Here is a 24,843-nt window from a genome sequence, read left to right as displayed (position 1 = left end):
GGTCTGAGCTTGATAAAGCCGTTGTGACGGTGACAAACATGGTGAGATTCTGGAAGGTGTCGAGGAGGCACTCACGAAGCAGCTTGCGTAGTTAGAGGCCGAGATAGCAGTGGCGGCTGATGAAAATAAAAGGTTGAAGGCAAAGGTTGGCGACCCGAAAAAATGGTCAAGGAGGCAGAACCTCCGAGTTGTGGGGCTGCTGGAGGGGGTGGAGGGCCTGAATTCCACCGAATATCTCACACGGATATTTTGGAAGATGTCGGGCAACAGTGGTCTCTCAATAGGGCCCATCGGACGCTCAGGAAGAGCCTCGACCAAATGAGCCGCCTCATGCGATGATCATCCGGTTCCATAGCTTTCGGGATAAGGGGAAGGCCCCGCGGTGGGCCAAGGGGCAGCGCAACACGAAATGGAAAGGAAATCTGATAAGGATCTATCAAGACGTGGGGGCAGAACTGGCATGGAAGTGGGCAGCCTTTAACAAGGTGATAGCAGCTTTCTACAGGAAGGGCGTTCGATTCGGACTGGTGTACCCAGGGAGGTTGCAGGTCACACATGAGGCTAAGGATATATAGTTCTAGACACCTGAGGAGGTGGAGGATTTTATTAACAAACATGGACTGAGGTCCAAATAAACGAAAGGTGTTGTATGGGGGATTTCTTTGCAGTTTCCTGTGAGGGTTAGGGGCTAAAGGGGGTAGTAGAGATATTCTTTGTGTAGTTATTGACATTCTGTTGTTGAAGTCTGTTTTCTCTGTTTGTGGGGATGATGGGGGATTCTCGAAGTTGTACGGTTTATGGGTCCCTTTTCTTTTGAGGAATAGTTGATCCCCATGTTGAGCAATGCTGTTGTCCTTTTCATTGTCCTGGTGGGAGCTACCTTGCTGACGGTGTATAATGTTGGTGAGCGGGAGTGAGGCGGGGGGGGGGGGGGGGGGGGGGGGAAGGAGCTGCAGTCGTAAATCTTGAAAGTCGTGCTGTTAGGTAATTTGGACATTCTGAATTCTCCCTCTGTGACCCAAACAAGCGCCAGAATGTGGCGACGAGGGGCTGTTCACAGTAACTTCATTGCAGTGTTAATGTAAGCCTACTTGTGGCAATAAAGATTATTATTATTGTTATAAAACCAGTTCGATCTTATTTGGCGTGCTTAGTGTCGGGGTTGGGGGGGGGGGGGGCAGGGCGGAGAAAGAGTGCTGAAGCTGTGGGTCTGTTTCCAGTTTGGGGATTTGGGGGGAATCAAGGGGGATGGGTAAGGGGTTAGCTGGCTGGTGGTTGATCAGGAACATTCTTTTTCTGGGTGTGGAGTAGGCTGCCATCTTGGGAGGATCTTTGACTCATACCTTTGAAAGATTTGTTTGTTTGTTCCTGACAGTGGAAATGGCTGATCAATTTGGCTTGTCGCCTGGTACATCAGGGGTTAGGGTGGCCCAGTGAAGAGATAGAGAGGGTTTTCTCATCTGAAGAACATTGATGCAGGAGACCCATTAGCGGGTGAGGGATCAGACCAAACTCCGGAAAGGGTGGGAGGGGCGCGTGTTCCACTGAGGCTTTGCTGATAGAGCCCAAGGCAGCAACTTTGATTCATAAATGAGTGGCCCTATCGGCCATCAGAATTGTGGCGGACCCGTGGTAGGTATGTGATAGTAAGTGGGTCCTTGGCAGGTACTTTGGTAGTTATGATAAATGTATATGCCTCTAACTGGGACGATGTGATATTTATTAAGGGTTTGCTGGCTTCTGTCCCCTATTTGGATACACACCAGTTGGTCTTGGTGGGGGGGGACTTCAATTGTGTGCTGGAACCCAAAATGGATCAAGCGAGGCCTAAGTCCCGCAGGGTTGACGAAAGTGCTTCAGACCCTCGTGGAGCAGACAGGGGGAGCAGACCCATGGAGATTCCTGCACCCACACGATCGCCAATTCCCATTTTTTTCACATGTGCACGGGGTTTACTCAAGGATAGGCTATTTTTTGTTGGGTAAGTCCCTGCTCCTGGGGGGGTCTGAGAGTCTGATCATGCCCCACATTTTGTGCACCTTGAGCTGGGGACAGATCCCACCCAGTGGGCACCTGGAGATCAGATGTGGTGCTACTGGCGGAGGAGGGGGTCTGTGAACACAGAGCCGTAGCCATAGAAGAGTACATTGGTTTTAATGGGAATGGATTGGTCTCTCCCCCCAAATTATTTAAGTTGGTGATTAGAGAAGTAATTTGGTATAAAGTGCATTTAGACATGGCAGTGAGGGTGAATGGCTGCAAATGGTGGGGACGATCCTGAAAACACGTCGCTACTCGGAGGATTCTACCCCAGAGCTGCTTACAACTAGGAAGCAGCTGCGCCGTGTGAGCGGTGTAGTGTATGAGCATGGGGAGAAGGCAGGCCGTCTACTGGTGCACCAGCTGAGGCAGCAGGTGGCCTCCCGGGAGAGTGTACAGGTCAGGGACTCGAGGGGCAGCTTAGTGACCATGCCGAGGGAAGTCAATGCGGCATTTGAAGCTTTCTATTGGTATCTTTATAAGTCAGAGCCTCCAGAGGGTGGGGGGGGGGGGGGGGGGGGGGGGGGGTCAGACATGGTCGGGTTTCTGGACAGGGTGTCCTTCCCGAACGTAGAGAGGGAGGAGGTGGAGGCACTGCTAGGCTTAGAGGTGGTGCTAAGGGCGATTGGGTTGATGCAGATGGATAAGGCTCCAGGCCCTGATGGGTATACTGTTGAGTTTTACAAAGCATTTTCAGACCAGCTGGTGCCATTAATGGTAGATATATAATGACTCTTTAGCGCAAGGTTCCCCTGCCTGATCCAGTATCACAGGCCTCCATCTCCCTCATCTTAAAGAAAGATAAGGATCCCATGGAGTGTGGTTCTGACAGGCCCATTTCGCTGCTGAATGTGGATGCCAAGGTATTGGCTATGGTGCTGGCTTTGCGGTTAGAGCCATGTAGCCCGGGTATAGTTGCAGAAGACTAGACAGGATTTGTGAAGGGTAGGCAACCGTTGGCTAATATACAGCGGGTTCTGAACGTTGTCCTCCCACCTACTTCAGCCTCTGAGCTGGAGGTGATAATATCTATGGATGCAGAGAAACCATTCAACAGGGTGAAGTGGGAGTACCTCATTGAGGTTCTTGGGAGGTTTGGATTCGGGCAGAAGTTCATTTCATGGGTGCATGTAACTTGGAATGTGAGGGGGTTAAATGGCCCAGCAAAAAGGTCCCGGATGTTTGCGCACCTGAGAGGTTTGAAGACTGATGTTTTTTTTTACAGGAGACCCATTTGACAATGAAAGATCAAACAAAGTTGCGGAAGGGCTGGGTGGGGCAGGTATATCATTCGGGTTTGAATGTAGGGCAGGGGGTACCTCTGTGTTGACCAATAAGAGGGTGTGATTTTCTGCGGTTAATATTTCATCAGACCCGGGGCAAATCCAGAATTGCCTGTTCCCTAGTACGCTCTGCTCCAAAAAAACATCTCTTCGACATTCCACAAATCTGATTTTCCCAGTCCACCTGCACACTGAAGTCCCCCATGATTATTGCAATATTGCCTTTTTTACATACCTTTTCTATCTCCTGATTTATTTTCTGCCCCACATCCTGCCTACTGCTTGGGGGCCTGTACGTAACTCCCATCAGGGTCTTTTTACTTTTGCAATTCCTCAACTCTACCCATAGGGATTCTATGCCTTCTGATCCTATATCACTTCTTGCTATCAATTTAATTTAATTCCTTACTAACAATGCAACCCCGCCCCCTCTGCCCATCTGCCTGTCCTTTCGATAGGACACATATCCTTGTATATTTAGATCCCAGCCTGATCCCCTTGCAGCCACGTCACTGTGATGCCCACAACATCGTTCCGGCCAATTTCAATGTACGCAACAAGCTCATTTACCTTGGATAAAAGCAAATTACGGCAGATGCTGGAATTGGAAACCAAAAGAGGAAATGCTGGAAAATCTCAGCAGGTCTGGCAGCATCTGTAGGGATGAGTTCTGGTAGATAGAGAGGTTGTTCCCTGCATTAGAAGTACCAGGAACAACCCCTCTATTCCCACCCAGACGGACTCTTTGGACTTCCGTTGATAGTGATGTGCTGCTCCAAACCAGAACCAAACAGGGCACTTTTAGTCAAATTTTGCCCAAAATCCGAAGACTAAACTACCTCAACAACGAGAAGAAAACAACCACGTATGCTAGCAAACAGGATCTCAAGGGACCTAAAAGTTGCAAAAGTGGTGGAAAAAGCCACGAGCAGCATGCTGGCGAGGTGATAGACCCACGAGGTGAAGGCGCCCGGCCCCCCCAGGAGAGAGGGAGACCAATGACCCGAGCATCAGCCTTCCCCCTCCACCCCTTGGAGACGGATGGAAGAACTTCCTTATGAAGGAGCTGACCGCCATGAAGGAGGCAATCAGGACAGAAATCCAGGTGGCGGTTAAGGTGGTGGTGGCAGTGGCGATGGCCATCATGGGCTGGGTGTCGTGTGAGAGTACCTTTAAGAAATGGGTGTTTAAGAAATGTACCTTTAAGAAATAGAGCTGCTCATGTTACTGGAGTGATGTCAGAGTGTGGGTGGAGCTGAGCTCTACTTCTGCTTTTTAGTTTCAGTTTGAGAAAAAAGCTTGGGTGTGTCTGTGTTTTTCAGTGAGCTGCATCTGAAGTCTGCCATCCAAAGACTATCTATTGATCAATTGGTGAACCCAGAATTGTAAAAGGTTTCAGTATTGAATGTAAACCCTGATGTGCTTCTGTTTAGAGATTTGTTAAGTCTTTTGGATGTTAAAAGAACAGCATACAGATTACTTAGTGTTGTATTCTTTGGGGGGTGTATTTGAATTAATGGTTGCTAAGATATTCGCTGTTTGTTTTAAAAAGGTTAACTTGAGTTCATAGAATAAACATTGTTTTGTTTTTAAAAAATACTTGTCCATTTCTGCTGTTCCATACCCGTAGAGTGAGCTGTATGCTCCCCATACCACAATCTAGTAAAAGTTGTGGGTCAGGTGAACTCCATGATACACTTTGGGATTCTCTAAACCCCGACCAATAACAATTGGGGGCTCGTGGGGGTTAAAGTCTATTTATTGGATTGGCTTAGTGAACCTCAAAACAGTGAAGGGTGAGCATATTGTGATATTGTGGTTGCTTTTCAGGTGCGGTATTTTTGTTTAAGTGGGGAGTGAGTTGTGGACAATGGCTCTTTCAGAGGCTCAGAAGTTTTTGGGGGTGGAGACGATCACACGCAGTACCTTACGGACAGACACTAAAAACAGACTGTTAGATTTGGCAAAAACATTGCAGTTAATATTACCTGACAAAATGCAAAAAGATGAGGTAATTATGGTGGTGGCTAAGCATTTACATTTGCCTGAGATACAGTTTGTCTCATTCAAATGGCAAAAATTCAGTTACAAATTAAACAAATGGAACAGGAGAAAGAATTAAAGCAGCTTAAATATGAAAGAGAGAGAGGAAAAAGAAAAGGAGTGAGAAGAAAGGAGAAAAGAAAGAATAGCCCAAGCAGAACAAAAAGAAAGAGAAAGGGAGATACAGATCAGGGAAAAGGATAAAGAGAGAGAGTTTGAACTTCAGAAAATGGCCATGAAACATGACAGTCAGTTAAAATAGGCAGGCATAAAGGGAAACGTACAGTTGGATGATTGTGATGAGGATGGTGAGAAAGAGCGTCAAAGTCGAAGGCTTGGTGGGGATCTATTTAAATATGTCCAAGCATTGCCAAGGTTTGATGAGAAGGAGGTGGAAGCCTTTTTTATTTAATTTGCGAAGGTAGCTAAACAAATGAAATGGCTACAGGACATGTGGGTGTTACTGATTCAAACAAAGCTGCTAGATAGAGCTAGTGAAGTGTTTGCATCACTATCAGAGGAGGTATCTAGGACGTATGAGAAGGTGAAAAAATCGATCTTAGGTGCATATGAACTAGTGCCAGAAGCCTACAGACAAAGTTTTAGAAATTTAAGGAAAGAATTTGGTCAAACATGCATGGAGTTTGAAAGGCTCAGAGTAATTTTGATTAGTGGATAAGGGCTTTAAAAATAGATCAAACGTATGAAACTCTCAGAGAAATTATACTTTTGGAGGAGTTTAAAAATTAAATTCCGGATGTAGTGAGAACTCATGTGGAAGAACAGAGGGTTAAAACTGCGAGATTAGCAGCAGAAATGGCAGATGATTATGAATTAGTTCATAAATCAAAGCTTGGTTTCCGACATCAGTTTCAGCCTGTGAGGGATAGAAATTGGGGACATGAGAAATACTCAAGGTAAAGGTGATCTGATGGGAGATAATAAGGAGAGTGTACCCCAGATTTAAAAAAATATCCAGGAGTATGAAAAAGAAATCAAAAGTTTCAAATGTTTTCACTGTAATAAAATAGGCCATGTAAAGTCACAGTGTTGGTGGTTGAAGAAAAGCACTGGGAAGGCTGATATGGTAAAACAGGATAAGACAGTGGGGTTTGTTAAAGTGGGAAAGGAAAGCCCAAGTGAAGCGAAGGAAGTGCAAAAGATTGTACAGCCTGTTCAAGAGGTGATTGATAAGAAGGTGCCAGAGGTCTTTAAAGAATTTACTTGTGTGTGTAAAGTTTACTCATGTGTATCGGAGGAGCAGGTAAAGAAGTCACAATTTTAAGAGATACGGGAGCTAGTCAATCTTTAATGGTAAGAGATGAGGAGTTATGTAGTTTGGGAAGATTGTTGCCAAAAAAGGTGGTAATATGTAGAATTCAGGGTGAGAGGAGTAGCATTCCATTATATAAGGTAAGGTTGGAAAGTCCAGTGAAGAGTGGTGAAGTGGTAGTAGGAGTAATAGAGAAACTATCTTGTCCAGGAATACAGTTTATCTTGGGTAATGATATAGCTGGATCGCAGGTGGGAGTGGTGCCTCCTGTGGTTGATCAGCCAGTGGAAAATCAGACAACTGAAGTGTTGAAGGACGAATATCCTGGGATTTTTCCGGGATTGTGTAGTAACAAGGTCACAAAGTCACAGGTTAAGACAAGAGGAGAAATCAAAGAGTGAAGATGAAGTTGAAGTGCAATTATCAGAAACGATTTTTGATCAGGTGGTTGAAAAAGAACAAGAACAGGTGGAGGATGAGGTGGATATTTTTAGTTCAGGAAAATTGGCAGAGTTACAACAGAAAGATATAAAAATAAAACGGATGTATCAGAAAGCATACACGGAAGAGGAATCTAAGTGCATACAAGACTGTTATTACCGTAAAAGTGATTTCTTGATGAGAAAATGGAGACCTTTACATATGCAGGTGGATAAAAAGTGGGCAGAAGTTCATCAAGTAGTATTGCCGGTAGGGCATAGAAAGGAGGTGTTGCGAGTTGCACATGAGATACCAGTGGGACGTCATTTGGGAATAAGGAAAACTCAAGCTAAAATCCAGAAACATTTTTATTGGCCCAGACTACATAAAGATGTAGTTAAATTTTGTCACTCATGTCACACATGTCAAGTGATAGGGAAACCTCAAGCAGTGATAAAACCAGCACCCTTAATACCCATTCCAGCATTTAAGGAACCTTTTACAAGGGTCCTAATTGATTGCGTAGGACTGCTTCCTACGACAAAAAATGGGAATCAATATCACAATAATGGATGTGGATGTGTCTACTAGGTTTCCAGATGCCATTCCAGTACGTAATATTACAGCTAAAAAGATTGTGGAAGAATTATTTAAACTCTTCCCTAGATATGGACTACCCACACAAATACAATCAGATCAAGGATCAAATTTTACCACAAGGTTATTCAAAGAAGTTATGGATAGCTTCGGAATAAAACAATTTAAATCAGCTGCATACCATTCAGAATCGCAGAAAGCGCTAGAAAGGTGACATCAGACAATAAAGACAATGTTGAGGACTTATTGTCAAGATTATCCAGAGGATTGGGATAAAGGAATTCCATTTGTACTGTTTGCAATTAGGGATGCACCTAATGAGTCAACCAAATTTAGTCCTTTTGAACTAAGTTTGGTCATGAGGTAAGAGGACCACTTAAATTGATTAAGGAAAAATTGGTGGGTGAGAAATTGGAAATTACATTATTGGATTACGTGTCAAATTCTAGGGAATGATTAAATAGAGCAGATGAATTGACTGGACAACATTTGAAAGTTGCACAAAATGTGATGAAACGGGTAGCGGACAAGAAATCCAAAGGCCGTATTTTTGACAGTGGAAATAAAGTTTTAGTGTTGTTACCAGTGGTAGGTGAACCTTTAAAAGCAAGGTTTTGTGGACCGTATCAGATTGAAAGGAAATTAAGTGAGGTGAATTATGTGGTAAAAACACCAGATAGAAGGAAGAATCACCGAGTGTGTCATGTGAATATGCTTAAAAGGTACTTTGAAAGGGAAGGAGAGAAAAAGGAGGTTTTAATTATTCTAACTCAAAGTGACGAACCAAATCCAGATGACTGTGAATTTGACATACCTCAAATTAAATTGGAAAATGAGGATGTTCTTAAAAAATAGGATAAATTGTTGATTTATCTTAGAGGAAAAATGAACTGACCTGAAAGAGTTATTGATATCACATGGGCAAGTTTGTGGAGATAAATTGGGAAGTACTAAAATGGCTATGCATGATGTAGATGTGGGAAATGCTGTTCCAATAAAACAACATCCATATAGACTTAACCCTTTAAAATTAGGCACAGGTTAACAAAGAGATTGAGAGTATGCTTTAAAATGGCATAATTGAAGTGGGTTGCAGGTAATGGAGCTCACGCATAGTGATGGAGCCTAAACCAGACGGTACCCAAATGTTGTGTGTGGACTATAGAAAGGTTAATGCAGTTACAAGAACAGACTCTTATACTATCCCACGTTTGGAGGATTGCATTGAGAAAGTGGGACAGTCCGCTTTTATTTCCAAATTGGATTTACTTAAAGGTTACTGGCAGGTACCTTTATCCGAAAGGGCAAAGGAGATTTCAGCTTTTGTGACTCCAGATGGTGTATACCAATTCAAAGTTATGCCATTTGGCATGAAAAACGCCCCAGCCACATTTCAATGATTACCTAACAAAGCCGTTTCAGGATTACCCAATTGTGCGGTATACTTCGACGATCTGGTAATTTTCAGTCAGACATGGAAAGACCATTTAAAACATCTGATGGAGTTATTCGATCGACTTCAGCAGGCGGGTTTGGTGATAAACCTAGCCAAAAGCGAATTTGGAAAAGCCGAATCACTTTCCTTGAGGAGTTTCCGAAACACTCGCGACAAAGGGAAATAATGCGATTTCTTGGCATGAGTGGATTTGATCGAATATTTGTGCAAAAGCTTTGTCATGTGATTGCTCCACTGATGGACTTGCTGAAGAAACATCAAAAATTTCAATGGACAGCAGAGTTTCAAGAGGCATTTGACTGCCTGAAAGCTGTGATAACCAATGCGCATGTGTTGGATAATTGCAAGGGACTCTGATCAGATTGAACTGAAGTATCTGACTTTAAAGAGAAATGCCGAGGCGTAGAGAAATGGATGGATCGTGCAGACACCTTCTTGTTCAAGGAGACTGTTAATCAAGAAGAATTTCAGTTGGAGGACGACGAATGAAAAAAAAATGGACTATATTATTGTACCTGTTTGCATGTGTTGTTTTTTGCAACGATAAAGTATATTTACTGTGTGCATTCCTTAAAGAATGGTGAAAAGGTGAAAAATGAAACCATATTGAAGTGGATGGTTTATTTTTTTTTCTTGGGGTGATTGTCCTGTGAGAGTACCTTTAAGAAATGTGTGTTTAAGAAATGTACCTTTACGAAATGAAGCTGCTCATGTTACTGGAGTGATGTCAGAGTGTGGGTGGAGCTGAGCTCTACTTCTGCTTTTTAGTTTCAGGTTGAGAAAAAGCTTGGGTGTGTCTGTGTTTTTCAGTGAGCTGCATCTGAGGTCTGCCATCCAAAGACTATCTATCGATCATTTGGTGGACCCAGAATGTAAAAGGTTTCAGTATTGAATGTAAACCCTGATGTGCTTCTGTTTAGAGATTTGTTAAGTCTTTTGGATGTTAAAAGAACAGCATACAGATTACTTAGTGTTGTATTCTTTGGGGGGTGTATTTGAATTAATGGTTGCTAAGATTTTCACTGTTTGTTTTAAAAAGGTTAAATTGAGTTCCTAGAATAAACATTGTATTGTTTTTAAAAAATACTTGTCCATTTCTGCTGTTGCATACCCGTAGAGTGAGCCGTGTGCTCCCCATACCACAATCTATAAAAGGTTATGGGTCAGGTGAACTCCATGATACACTTTGGGATTCTCTAAACACTGACCCATAACATGGGGAAGAAAGTGGAGACACAGGAGAAGACAATCCTCGACATGGGGAAGGCCTCGATGGACCAGAGTGACAGAATCGTCACCCTAGAAGCAGAAGTGAAAAGGTTGGTGGCGGCCCAGGGGAATTTGAGGGGAAAGTCGAGGACCAAGAGAACAGGTCCCGACGACAGAATATTCGGTTCATGGGCCTGCCGGAAGTATCGAGGGCAGTGATCCAACGGGCTACATCGTCCAAATGCTGGCTGACTTAATCAGGAGAAACAACCTCCCCAACCCCCTTGAACTCGACAGAGCGTGCAGGTCACTTAGGCCGAAGCCCAAAGCCGAGGAGCAGCCGAGGGCGATCATTGCAAACTCCATTGATAGCAGAACCGTGAGGGGATCATACGGTGGGCACACCAGACATAGAACATAGAATTTACAGTGCAGAAGGAGGCCCTTCGGCCCATCGAGCCTGCACCGGCCCTTGGAAAGAGCACCCCATTTAAGCCCAAAACTCCGCCCAATACCCATAACCCAGCAACCCCACCCAACCCCTTTGGACACTAAGGGCAATTTATCATGGCCAATCCACCTAACCTGCACATCTTTGTACAGTGGGAGGAAACCGGAGGACCCGGAGGAAACCCACGCACACACGGGGAGAATGTGCAGACTCCGCACAACAGTGACCCAAGCCGGGAATCGAACCAGGAACCCTGGAGTTGTGAAGCGACATGCTAACCACTGTGCTACCGTGCCGCCCAGGCAAAAGTGAGCGCCTGGGAAGGACATAAAACTCTTATCTATCAGGACATTGGGGCAGACCTAGCAAAATGAAGGGCCGAGTTCAACCAGGCGAAGTTGGCCCTCCACAAGAACGGGGTACGTTTCGGTCTGCTGTTCCTGACCAAACTCTGGATCACATACCAGAAGAAAGAACATTACTTTAACACCCCAGAGGAAGCGAACAAATTCGGAAAAAACAACAACCTGGACAAGGGCCAGGCAAGGCAGCGGTGAGAGGGAAAATCAAAGACCCATTGGACTATGAGCCCTGCTCTGGTAGTAAGGGGAGGACTGGGTTGCGGAAGGAAGCGAGGACAGGGGAAGGCAGGTGATGGGTTTAAACAGGGAAAATGGGCAGTCAGCAGGTATAAGGAAGGGGTGAGACCAGCCCCGGTAGGGGGGGGGCTACCACACTAGCAGAAATAGATGGCAGAGGTGGAATGGGGAAGGGGCTGGGAGGGTGGGCATGGGGGATTGGGGGAGGAGCTGGGGGGGAATGGGGAGGGTGGGCAGGGGGGAATGGAGAAGGGGCTGGGGGGGAATGGGGAGGGTGGGCTGGGGGGGAATGGGGAGGGTGGGCAGGGGGGGAATGGAGAGGGTGGGACAGGGGGGGTTGAGCACAAAATAAATAGACCAGGGAGAATGAGTTGGTTTTCACATCGGCTTCAGCGAGTGAGGAACGGGTTGAGGAAACAAGATGGTGCCACAAACAGTAACTTTGGAGGGTCCCTGGGAAAAGGGAAACACCAGAGCGCAAGGGCCTGACCTCATGGTGAGGCTGGTAACCGTGGCCATTTTGGATGGCCCCGAACAAAGGGAGACCCCAGAGTCCAGGGGCACATCCACCAGGTAGGTATGGTTAATCCCACAGGAGCAGGAGGGACAGAACCCCCCCCCCCAAACCAGGATTATCACCTGGAATGACAGGGGATATAACGGCCCAGTGAAAAGATCCAGAGTCTTCACCCACCTCAGAGGTTTGAAGGAAGACAGTCTTCCTGCTGGATATACACCTGAGGGAGAAAGACGAGCGTTCGAGGGAGAGGGAGAATATTCCTCAATAGTTATCTCTGACCATGCTCCACTCTACATGGATGTGAGGCTTGAGACTGGCCGTGCCCATGCCCCACGTGGAGGTTGGACAGGGACCTACTGGCCGATAAGGGCTGCTGCCAGAAAACATCACAAGACATAGGCGAGTACATCACAAATAACCAGAGCGTGGAGGTCTCACCTTTCATGTTCTGGGAGGCACTGAAGGCGGTGGCTAGGGGAGAGATTATAGCCTACAAGGCATGTAGAGACACGGAAGAGAGGATGGCCAAGCAGTAACTGATCAACTCCATTCTGGAGGTCGACAGAAAGTACTCCGAGGTCCCGACCGTAGAGCTTCTGGTGGAGAGGAAAGAAGCTGCAAATGGACGTTAACCTGCCATCCACCAGGATTGGATTGGATTGGATTTGTTTATTGTCACATGTACCGAGGTACAGTGAAAAGTATTTTCCTGCAAGCAGCTCAACAGATGGTTAAGTACATAATAATAAAATTAAATACATAATAAGGTACACAAGGTAACGACATAGACACTGACATCGGATGGAGCATAAAGGGTGTAGTGTTAATCAGGTCAGTCCATAAGAGGGTCATTTAGGGGTCTGGTAACAGCGGGGAAGAAGCTGTTTTTGAATCTTTTCATGCGTGTTCCCAGACTTCTGTATCTCCTGCCCGATGGAAGAAGTTGAAAGCGTGTATAAGCCGGGTGGGAGGGGTCTTTGATTATGCTGCCCACTTTCCCCAGGCAGCGGGAGGTGTAGATGGAGTCAATGGTGGGAGGCAGGTTCGTGTGATGGACTGGGCGGTATTCACGACTCTCTGAAGTTTCTTGCGGTCTTGGACTGAGCAGCTGCCATACCAGGCTGTGAAGCAGCCCGATAGGATGCTTTCTATGGTGCATCTATGGTAAGAGTTGATGTGGACATGCCAAATTTCCTTAGTTTCCTGAGGAAGTAGAGACACTGTTGTGCTTTCTTGGTGGTAGCATCGATGTGGGTGGACCCCTAGGAATTTGAAACTGCTAACCATCTCCACCTCGGCCCCGTTGATGGTGACAGGGGTGTGTACAGTGCTTTGCTTCCTGAGGTTAATGACCAGCTCTTTAGTTTTGCTGGCATTGAGGGAGAGATTGTTACACCACTCCACTAGGTTCTCTATCTCCCTCCTGTATTCTGACTCATTATTATTCGTGATCTGGCCCTCTATGGTCGTATCATCAGCAAACGTGTAGATGGAGTTGGAACCAAGTTTTGCCATGCAGTCGTATGTGTACAGGGAGTAGAGTAGGGGGCTAAGTACGCAGCCTTGCGAGGCCCCGATATTGAGGACTATTGTGGAGGAGGTGTTGTTGTTTATTCTTACTGATTGTGGTCTGTTGGTCAGAAAATCGAGGATCCAGTCGCAGAGTGAGGAGCCAAGTCCTAGGTTTTGGAGCTTTAATATGAGCTTGCCTGGGATTATGATGTTGAAGGAGGAGCTGTAGTCAATAAATAGGAGTCTGATGCAGGAGTCCTTGTTGTCGAGATGCTCTAGGGATGAGTGTAGGGCCAAGGAAATGGCGTCTGCTGTGGACCGGTTGCAACGGTATGCGAATTGCAGAGGATCAAGGCGTTCTGGGAGTATGGAGATGATGCGCTTCATGATCAACCTCTCGAAGCACTTCATTATGACTGAAGTCAGTAGCATTGCTGCCTACGGCACTGAGGACCCGGGTTTGAATCCCGGCCCTGGGTCACTGTCCCGTGTCTGCGTGGGTTTCACCCCCACAACCCAAAAGATGTGCAGGATAGATGGATTGGCCACGCTAAATTGCCCCTTAATTGGAAAAAATAATTGGGTACTCTAAATTTTTTTTTAAAAAATGACTGAAGTCAGGGCCTGGTTCTTCTTTGGCACCGGTATGATGGTGGTCTTCTTGAAGCAGGTGGGGACCTCGGAGCGGAGTAGGAACAGGTTAAAGATGTCCGCGATCACATCTGCCAGCTGGTCTGCGCAGGCTCTGAGTGCACGACCAGGGATCCCGTCCGGGCCCGTCGCCTTCTGAGGTTTCACTTTCAGGAAGGCCGATCTGACTTTGGAAGATGTGATGGTGGGTATGGGTGTGTTATGAGCTGCTGAGGTACTCGGCAGCGGATTGTTGGTTGCCTGCTCGAACCGAGCATAGAATGCATTGAGTTCATCGGGGAGGGGTGCGCTGCTGCTGCAGAAACTACTTAGCTTCGCTTTGCAGCCCGTGATGTTGTTTCGGCCTTGCCACAAACACCGAGAGTCTGTAACGCTAGTCTGTGACTCTATCTTTGTCTGCTATTCTCTCTTGGCATCTCGGATGGCTTTGCGGAGGTCATATCTGGATTCCTGTCTAGGTCAGGGCTGCCTGATTTGAACGCCTCAGACCTGTCAATCTTGCGGAGTCAATCTTGCGATTGAACCATGGTTTCCGGTTGGGGAACGTACTTTCTTTGGCATGCAGACGTCCACAAATTTTCTGATGATGTCTGTGACGGTGGTGGCATACTCATTTAATTTGATTTGATTTTTGATTTGGTTTATTATTGTCACATGTATTAGTATACAGTGAAAAATATTGTTTCTTGCATGCTGTACAAACAATTCATACCGTGCATAGGGAAGGAGAGACTGCAGAATATAATGTTACAGTTAGAGCAAGGTGTAGAGAAAAGATCAACTTAATACGAGGTAGGTCCATTCAAAAGTCAGATGGCAGTAGGGAAGAAGCTGTTCTTGAGTTGGTTGGTACGTGACCTCAAACTTTGGTATCTTTTCCCTGATGGAAGAAGGTGGAAGAGAGTATGTCCGGGGTGCGTGGGGTCCTTAATAATGCTGCTGCCTTTCTGAGGCAGCGGGATTTGTGGACAGAATCAATGGACAGGAGGCTGGTTTGCGTGATGGACTGGGCTACATTCACAACCTTTTGTAGTTTCCTGCGGTCTTGGGCAGAGCAGGCTCCATACCAAGCTGTGATACAACCAGAAAGAATGCTTTCCATGGTGCATCTGTAGAAGTTGGTGAGGGTCATAGCTGACATGCCAAATTTCTTCAGTCTTTTGAGAAAGTAGAGTCATTGGTGGGATTTCTTAACTACAGTGTCGGCATGGGGGGACCAGGACAGGTTGTTGGTGATCTCTACACCTAAAAACTTGAAGCTCTCGATCCTTTCTACTTTGTTCCCATTGATGTAGACGGGGCATGTTCTCCACTACGCTTCCTGAAGTCGATGACAATCTCCTTTGTTTTGTTGACATTGAGGGAGAGATTATTGTCGTCGCACGAGTTCACCAGATTCTCTATCTCATTCCTATACTCGACATTGTTTGAAATCTGTCATCAGCAAATTTGAAAATCGAGTTGGAGGGGGATTTGGCCACACAATCATAGGTGTATAAGGAGTATAGTAGGGGGCTGAGGACACCAGTGTCCTTGTGGGGCGCCGGTGTTGAGGATGATCATGGAGGAGGTGTTGTTGCCTATCCTTACTGATTGTGGCCTGTGGGTTAGAAAGTTCAGGATCCAGTCACAGAGGGAGGAGCCGAGGCCAAGGCCACGGAGTTTGGAGATGAGTTTCGTAGGAATGATGGTGTTGAAGGCTGAGCTGTAGTCGATAAATAGGAGTCTGACATAAGTGTCTTTGTTATCTCGGTGTTCCAGGGGAGAGTGCAGGGCCATGGAGATGGCGTCTGCTGTGGACCTGTTGCAGCGGTAGACAAACTGTAGTGGATCAAGGCAATCCGGGAGGCTGGAGTTGATTCGTGCCATGACTAACCTTTCGAAGCACTTCATGATGATGGATGTCAGAGCCACTGGACGATAGTCAATGAGGCACGCTGCTTGACTTTTTTTTGGTACAGGGATGATAGTCATTTTCTTGAAGCAGAGAGGGACCTCAGATTGTTGTAAAGAGAGGTTAAAGATGCCTGCGAATACCCCCACCAGCTGATCCAGCACAAGACCTGAGTGCTCGTCCGGGTACCCCATCCGGGCCAGTGGCTTTCCGAGGGTTGACCTTCGAGAAGGCTGCTTTGACATCTGCAATGGTGATCTCAGATACAAGTTCATCCGCGGCTTCTGGGGTGGAGGGCTCGCTCTCGCTGACCTCTTGCTCAAAGCGGGCATAGAATGCGTTGAGCTCATCAAAGAGGGGTGCGTTGGAGCCGACGATTTTACACACCTTCAGCTTGTAGCCTGTTATGTCTTGCAGACCTTGCCATAGACGGCGGGAATCCGTGTGGCTAGCCTGGGACTCGAGGTTGGTCCGGTACTGTCTTTTGGCATCTTTGATGGATTTCTTTAGATCATATCTGGCTTTCTTGTCGAGGTTAGGGTCGCCTGATTTGAACGCCTCAGACCTAGACTTCAGCAAGCAGTGGATATCCCTGTTCATCCAGGGTTTCCGGTTGGGAAACACGCGGATTTGCTTCTTTGGCACACAGTCTTCTACACTTACTAATGAAGTCAGTTACTGTAGTGGCGTACTCGTTCAGACTGGGCGCAGAGTTTTTAAATACTGACCAGTCCACAGCAGCGGCCCTAGGGTTGCTGGCGCCCCGGGCAAGCTGAACTTCTGCGCCCTTACAAGTGCCAATTTTAAAGGCCTCCAGCGCTGCGCTCCATCATCTTTCCCCACTGCAGATAGCCTTTTCCTGCTCCCCTCGGCGGCCCTCCTCCTGCCGAGGACCCTCCGTGCAGCCACTGCCTCACACAGGCACTGAGCAGCCGCCAGCGGCTGAACCAGACCGGCAGGCGGCCGAGGCCAATCAACATGGCGGCCGCACAGGGGGCGGGGCCGGGGCTGAAGGAGCACCCCACGTGACTCCGGGCTGCGCGTGGGCAGCTACTGAGCATGCGTAGCTGCCATCAAGCGGAGGCAACATGTTGCAAATGCGCAGATCGTCCTTAGAATCTTACAACCTCAGTACTGATGGCGCCCCCTAGCACATGGCGCCCCGGCCGACTGCCCGAGTTGCCGGTACCTTGAGCCGGCCCTGCCAGTCCACTGACTCTGAGCAGTCCCGTAGGAGATCATCTGATTCCTCAGACCAACAATGCACGACTTTCTTTGACGGATTCTCCCGCTTCAGTTTTTGCTTATAAGCCGGGAGCAGGAGCACAGCCTTGTGGTCAGAATTGCCAAAGTGTGGGCGGGAGATAGAGTGGTAGGCATGTTTGATATTTGTGTAGCAGTGGTCCAGGATGTTTGGGTCTCTGGTGGAACGGGTGACGTGTTGGTGGTAACTTGGTAGCATGCTATTGAGCTTGGCCTGATTGAAGTCTCCAGCTACAATGAACAAGGCCGCGGGATGTTTTGTTTCAAGGCTGTCTGTGTGGAGTTTGCACATTCTCCCCATTTCTGCTTGGGTCTCACCCCCACAACCCAAAGATACGCAGGGTAGGTGGATTGGCCACGCTAAATTGCCGCTCCATTGGAAATATTTGGGGGAAAAATCAGTAAAACTTATTATAGCACTACCACTACGACAGATAGTAGATGACATAAATTCATTTCAGGGAAAGCGAGATCAGCACATTGGGAGAAAGGAATTTAAGGCTATACTGACAGGCAAGTTAGTGGCTCACCTTCATTCCTGGGCCTCTGCCCAACCTTACCCCTCCTTCCCCCCACCTCCCAACATCACCCCTTCCCCCCCAACCCCCAAACTCACACCTCCTCCCTCACTCCACAGAACACAAAGGCAGAAGCCATAAAAACAGTACAATACTTAGAGCTTTTTCAAATAAAGTGACAAACTCTCAAAAAAAAAGAACGGACTCCATGGTTAGATTGCTGCCAGGATGCTGGTATGCCCATAAATTGTCAGAAGTCTGACTTTCTGCTCGTCTTCCTGTGATATCTCATTCGCTGTGAAGAAATCGCAGAGCCGTTCGATGTACTGTCTCCAGTTTTCGGCTTCCTGGTCGAACGGTCCTAATTTTCTGATCAGTGGCACTTTACACACTTTTTGGGTGCTACTGTTGATGGTTTCCAATTCTTGTCTGTCTTGTCTGGGCGGCACGGTGGTTAGCACTGTTGCTTCACAGCAGGATCGATTCCCGGCTTGGGTCACTGTCTGTGCGGAGTCTGCACATTCTCCCTGTGTCTGCGTGGGTTTCCTCCGGGTGCTCCGGTTTCCTCCCACAAGTCCTGAAAGACGTGCTGTTAGGTGAATTGGACATTCTGAATTTTCTCTCAGTGTACCCGATCAGGTTCCGGAGTGTGGCAACTAGGGGCTTTTCACAGTAACTTCATAGCTGTGTTAATGTAAGCCTACTGTGACAATAATAAAGATTATTATTATACTTTGGCGGTTTCTTCCTTCCTCCCTCAAATCCTGAACAGCTGAAGATTAATGATCAAACTGTTTACCTTGTTGCCAATGTGTTTGCTCAATACACTGGAGACTTCTAGTAACAACTGTGATGATATGCATAAGCAATCTTGTATTTAATAATGTACACAACCTCAGACCAGCAGGTGGCAGTGTAAACCTACCATGTGACTCCTGGGGAGTTGAGAGTAAGTCGTGTTGGTGGATAGTCATACTAGCAGGAGCTCTAGGATAATTGGTTAGTGTTAGTAGTTTGTAATATATTTATGCCAGTTATCTTTATCACACATTTGTTTTATAATAACTTATTTTAACTAGTCAAGAACTAGATGTTCTTGTTCTATTACTTGAAGTAATATATGTTACTCATTTGTTTATGCCGAGAAGTTCGTAACGTTGATGATGATGAATACTCAAAGTCGTCCAGTGATAACAAATAATTTATTGAGTTACTAATCAACTAACTTGTGAATTTGATTCTTCAATACTTTTACTAGTAGTTAAATTAAACAAGATAGAATTAGATTAACTATGAATATTATACTTGCACTCTGAGCTGACTATACACTTCTGTTCTCTAGCCACAACACACCCGAAGAGTGCGGGAAAACAGATTGAGGTTGTATTTATACCCCCTGTTAGTGTTGCCCTCTAGTGAGCATCCGACTGTACTGACTACACATTAACCCTTTATGTAATTACATATACAGAGATCACTACAGTTCTGTTGTGCATTATTCCTACCGGCCAGTGTACAAGAACATGACAACTAAAAGAGGTTTATCAACAACTGGCAAAGGGAACTATATACAGGCATAGAGCAATGTTGGATAAGTCTCGACTCTCCAGCTCCGGTGTCCACACTGCCTGAGCCCCTGCTCCCAGGACCCTGTGCTTTTTCTCTATGGGTTGGGGTTTGCTTGCTGCTGCGTGATTAGCCCCAGGCCAGTCACATTGACCGCAAAGGGATCACACTACCATAGATTCATCAGCCTGTTTCCCTCTCCTTTGATATTTTATAATCAATAAACAGAAACCTGCAAAGAAATTAAAATAAGCACTTAATTGCTATCCAAGCACCAGCAAGTTTTCTCTCCCTGGGCGAGATTCTCCGACCCCCCGCCGGGTCGGAGAATCGCCGGAGGGTGGCGTGAATCTCACCCCCTGCGTTTAGTTTGGCCTACAGAGTTGTCCAAGAGATTGACCTTTATTCCTGCAGGTTCCGGGTCTATCCTGCAGACTTGAAATGAAAATCGCTTATTGTCACAAGTAGGCTTCAAATGAAGTTACTGTGAAAAGCCCCCAGTCGCCACATTCCGGCGCCTGTTCGGGGAGGCTGGTACGGGCCTATTGCCGGCTCCGGGTCTATCCTGCAGGCTCCGAATAACAATCAGAAGAGAAAGTATGAAATGTGTCAAAAACCTCAGTTGCGTAACCCAGTGAGCTTTGTGACAAAGGCGGGATTCATTTGCATAGCAATCTCAAAGTGTAGCCCCTTTTAGATCGTTGCTAGTAGCAAACTCGGTCCGCAGGTATAGAATTACAACAACACCACTCCTTAAACTGAACCTCAGCAGTCTCAGGAAATGAATTGGTTGGCAGCTGAACTTTTCAGGCTGTTTCTGGGCTGCCTCCAATCGTCTGGCCGTGTCAGTTTTGCCTGTCACCATGGAGACCAGTTAGATTTACACACATTTTTGCCTTTTATAGTCAGTAGGTTTTTCTTCCCCTTTGGGTATTAGTTGGGTGCGTTGGTATGCAGTTTGAACTAATACAGCTACTCTCTCTCTCTCTCTCTCTCTCTCTCTCACACACATGCATTGCATGCCTGCAGCCACTGGGAAAAAAGTTTTATTTGAAAAGAAACGATTGTTGGTAATGGTGAGGGATCCGCTGAAAGATGGCCGTGCACAGGAGCTGAAGGTGAGATGGCTTTTACTCAGGTGTGTGTGTGCGCGGAACACGAAGAGAAAAATCTGCAAAACGGAATAGCTGGCGTGACAGTAACTGAGGCTACAAACTGCAGCTTGTGTGAGCGGATCCAAATGTTGACTTGGCTGTTCACCAGAAATCTCTCACGATCAGGAGTCAGTGGTCACGAGCACCACAGAAACAGCAGAAGGCCCAGGTAAAGAGCTGGTTTGGCTTCTTTTTAACAAAGGTATTTGCATGTGTACGTGCAGTCAAACATTGTACTTCTTTGATCACGCCGTGCCTAGTCTTCCCTCAGCAACATTTATAAATCACTTCCAATTGGGCTGGCCAGATTTTCAAAAGGCAAACCCAGAACAACATTGAAAAAGTCTCGGGAAGGCAGGGCTCCGTGATGATTGACATGGCAGGAGGCCAACGGCGGGAGTCTGGGGGAGGAGCCGTTAAAGGTGGGAGGTCATGTGATTACATCTACTGGACTATACCCAGTCAGAGTTGGCGACGCTCTTCTGTAGATCGTTTAAAAGACGTCATCAGCACTGGGGCCAAAAGGGGTAGTGACAACTCCCTTGGAGATGTCAAGGGGGTTGTGGTGGGGGCTGGGATACAGGCCTACAGCATCAAAACCAGTGTTGGGTGTTTACAAGCACAACCTTTCACACAGACTTTCTTCCTCCCCAGGCCCAGATTGTATCTGACAATTGGGAAAGGGTGAAAACCGGGACATTTGACTATTTTGAGGAAAACGTGGGGACATTTAATTAAAAACCAGGATGCCTGCTCAGCCTATCTCTAACATTGAAATGTATCCCGGGGAACCCCTCACAAGTTCAATGGGATATAAAATGCATTGCCAAGTTGGAAATGGAGTTGTTAGGGCAGACAGATTAAACTCCTGCTCAAAGACATGGCTTCGCAAGGAAGGTTCTTAAAGAAACAAATGAAGGTAGAAGGGGTTTAGGAAGGGAATTCTAACTCAAGGCTCAGCAGCCGCTGTTCGAGTGAAGGCTAGGAGTAAATGCACAGGAGAGTGTCAGAGATAGGATTACATTAGAAATAGGAGCATGAGTAGGCTATTCAGCCCGTCAAGGCCACTCCACCATTCAATGAGATCCTGACTGATCTCCATGTTCCTGCTCTATCGCGATTCCCTTGATGTTTTTAAAATGCAGACACTGTTGATCTCAGTTAGAGGTGGTCATAGAGATAGAGAGTCAAGGCTATGGGTGAGGGGGATTTAAAATATCAGAATTATAAAGGTGCAGTTTGATGGAAACATTGAGATAGAAATTGGGCGTCATTGTGTGACCCAACTCACGATTGTGTTGGGCCATATTAACAGGCATTGCTGATGGAGGTGTAAGTAAATGAAGGACCCAGCTCCTGTTTTCAGGCCCATTCACTGATATTCAACACTATAGAAGCTGGGCCTGCTCTGGTTGGGGTTCATAAATGGTTGCTGGGTGACCGTCACCAGAAGTAAATCTCAGGTGTGGGAGCGATCTTCCTGGGAAATAAACTTGGAGAGACAACTGGCTTGAAATTCATTTCTTCAAACAGGACAATCTCACTGTGGAGAAGCTATAGGCCTCATAAACCTGCACCATTAATTTTAACAAGGACTGAGGCTTGAATTCGGGCCTAGTGCTAAAAGTGGGTTATTTTGTTGAGGTCAAAGGAAACATACATTTATGGGATGATGCTGGGCTACCCACTCATAACACTGTTGTGACGATCTTTAACCCAGGTAGTACTGTAAGGAAAATTTGTAATTTCTTTAAAACTTCTGTGGAAAATATAACAGATTTGAAGAATGTTTGAAAATAACTTTTAAGAGTTTGTATCAATTGTAAAAAGATCGACCATAACCTTGTTTGATAATAAGAAATATTGGCCCATCTGTCACTTGACATGGAAGCAATATGAACAGGAAGGGGGTTCCGACCAAAAGGTTTGTGGCCAGACATAAAGGAGAGCTGCAGACAGAGGAGAATAGAGAAGGCACGTTTAAAAGGAGCTTGTGCATGTGCGCATAATACAGTTAAAACAGGACAGAAGCGGAAGAAAGGATGAGAGCGCAGGGATTGCCAATTGGATACTGCTGCTCCTTCAGTTTGACCAGAGCCACCCAGATAGTTTAATGGCATTAAAGGGGTCAGATAGAGGAATTTCTGGGTAATCTGTGCCATCGAGACTGCTGTGAACATAGCTAAGGAAGTTCTGTAGGAATGTGCCATTCGGGTAACAGCCAAGGATTTCAGATGGACTTTGATTGCCAGTGAATGAGACTCAAGTGCCGAATCAGTGTATAAGTGTGAGATCCAATGTACCAGAGAGTAAGTTAGAAAACCTTGGAGCTGCTCATGGTGTCACATGTCCATGGAGTGATGCAGGTGCTTGCTGTGGCATAAGATATATCATCGTTGTATCAACAATTTAAAGTGAAATTTACCTTTTTATTTGAAATATAATTTGCCTGTTAATTCATGTGGAGCTTGCATTGGTTCTGATTTGTGTTGAAGTAAAAATTGCAAAAAGTGAAATCCTGTAGATAATCTCTTCTCTTCAATAAATTTTGTTATTTTGGTCATTGTTTCCTCATTGGGATTATAACTGCCCACTTAATATTTAACCTTAAAATTCACCTCCTTTTGAGAGTTTCCATCACTGATAAACTGCTGTGTAAAGGCAAGTATTTCTTTCTGAAAACCCTGGATCTTAATATACGGAACACAAATCAACATTTGAATTGCATTTCAATAAATGTCTGAATCGAAAGAGGTAGGCGTTTGAGGTCATCATCGATCCCAGGTTCTGAGGCCGACCAAGGTTTGAACTATCTGAATTCCTTTAATTAATAAGATGGTGGCTCGGAACATAGGAACAGGAGTAGGCCATTCAGCCCCTCGAGTCTGTGCCGCCATTCAATGAGATCATGGCTGAGTTGTGACCTAACTCCATATACCTGCCCATATTACTGAATATTTTTGCTTAACAGAAATCTATCTATCTCAGATTTAAAATTAACAAGTGTTAAGAACAAAGAACAAAGAAAAGTACAGCACAGGAACAGGCCCTTTGGCCCTCCAAGCCCGTGCCGACCATGCTGCCCGACTAAACTACAATCTTCTACACTTCCTGGGTCCGTATCCCTCTATTCCCATCCTATACATGTATTTGTCAAGATGCCCCTTAAATGTCACTACCGTCCCTGCTTCCACCACCTCCTCTGGCAGCGAGTTCCAGGCACCCACTACCCTCTGTGTAAAAAAAACTTGCCTGGTACATCTACTCTAACCTTGCCCCTCGCACCTTAAGCCTATGCCCCCTAGTAATTGACCCCTCTACCCTGGGGAAAAGCCTCTGACTATCCACTCTGTCTATGCACCTCATAATTTTGTAGACCTCTATCAGGTCGGCCCTCAACCTCCGTCGTTCCAGTGAGAACAAACCGAGTTTATTCAACCGCTCCTCATAGCTAATGCCCTCCATACCAAGCAACATCCTGGTAAATCTCGTCTGCACCCGCTCTAAAGCCTCCACATCCTTCTGGTAGTGTGGCGACCAGAATTGAACATTATACTCCAAGTGTGGCCTAACTAAGGTTCTATACTGCTGCAACATGACTTGCCAATTCTTATACTCAATGCCCCAGCCAATGAAGGCAAGCATGCTGTATGCCTTCTTGACTACCTTCTCCACCTGTGTTGCCCCATTCAGCACCTGTGGACCTGCACACCTAGATCTCTCCGACTTTCAATACTCTTGAGGGTTCTACCATTCACTGTATATTCCCTACCTGCATTAGACCTTCCAAAATGCATTACCTCACATTTGTCCGGATTATCTCTCCAAAGTTTCCAAACGATCTAAATCCTGCTGTATCCTCTGACAGTCCTCATCGCTATCCGCAATGCCACCAACCTTTGTGTCGTCTTCAAACTTACTAATCAGACCAGTTACATTTTCCTCCAAATCATTTATATATACTATGAACAGTAAAGGTCCCAGCACTGATCCCTGTGGAACACCACTAGTCACAGCCCTCCAATTAGAAAAGCACCCTTCCATTGCTACTCTCTGCCTTCTATGACCTATGATGTGGAGATGCCGGCGTTGGACTGGGGTGACAACAGTAAGAAGTCTTACAACACCAGGTTAAAGTCCAACAGGTTTGTTTCAAACACGAGCTTTCGGAGCACGGCTCCTTCTTCAGGTGAATGGAAAGGCTTGTTCTGGAACATTTCTGGAACAAGCCTTTCCATTCACCTGAAGAAGGAGCCGTGCTCCGAAAGCTCGTGTTTGAAACAAACCTGTTGGACTTTAACCTGGTGTTGTAAGACTTCTTACTGTTCTATGACCTAGCCAGCTCAACCCTGATCCCGTGTGACTTCACCTTTTGTACCAGTCTACCATGAGGG

At 46.1% G+C, this 24,843-nt stretch overlaps 1 protein-coding gene across 8 annotated transcripts in view; it reads left to right on the top strand.

Moving 5' to 3' along the window:
• LOC119964940 (uncharacterized protein KIAA1614-like) overlaps positions 1-24,843 on the top strand; it is a 180,178-nt gene that overhangs the window by 53,486 nt on the left and 101,849 nt on the right. For 6 of the 8 annotated variants that reach the window (XM_038795151.1, XM_038795147.1, XM_038795146.1 and 3 more), the window contains exon 2: positions 20,325-20,413. The exons of 1 other annotated variant lie outside the window; for it this stretch is intronic. In XM_038795151.1, the coding sequence (XP_038651079.1) occupies positions 20,369-20,413 (45 nt within the window). In that variant the 5' untranslated portion in view covers positions 20,325-20,368. Of the gene's footprint in view, positions 1-20,324; positions 20,619-24,843 lie in introns of all 8 variants that reach the window. One more of the 8 variants, XM_038795148.1, reaches the window with a different exon arrangement.

Source organism: Scyliorhinus canicula, chromosome 4 (assembly GCF_902713615.1).
Source record: "Scyliorhinus canicula chromosome 4, sScyCan1.1, whole genome shotgun sequence".
In the NCBI taxonomy this organism is placed as follows: Eukaryota; Metazoa; Chordata; class Chondrichthyes; order Carcharhiniformes; family Scyliorhinidae; genus Scyliorhinus; species Scyliorhinus canicula.
The sequence above is the reverse complement of the archived record's forward strand: the minus strand, read 5'-3'. Positions and strand labels throughout refer to the sequence as shown.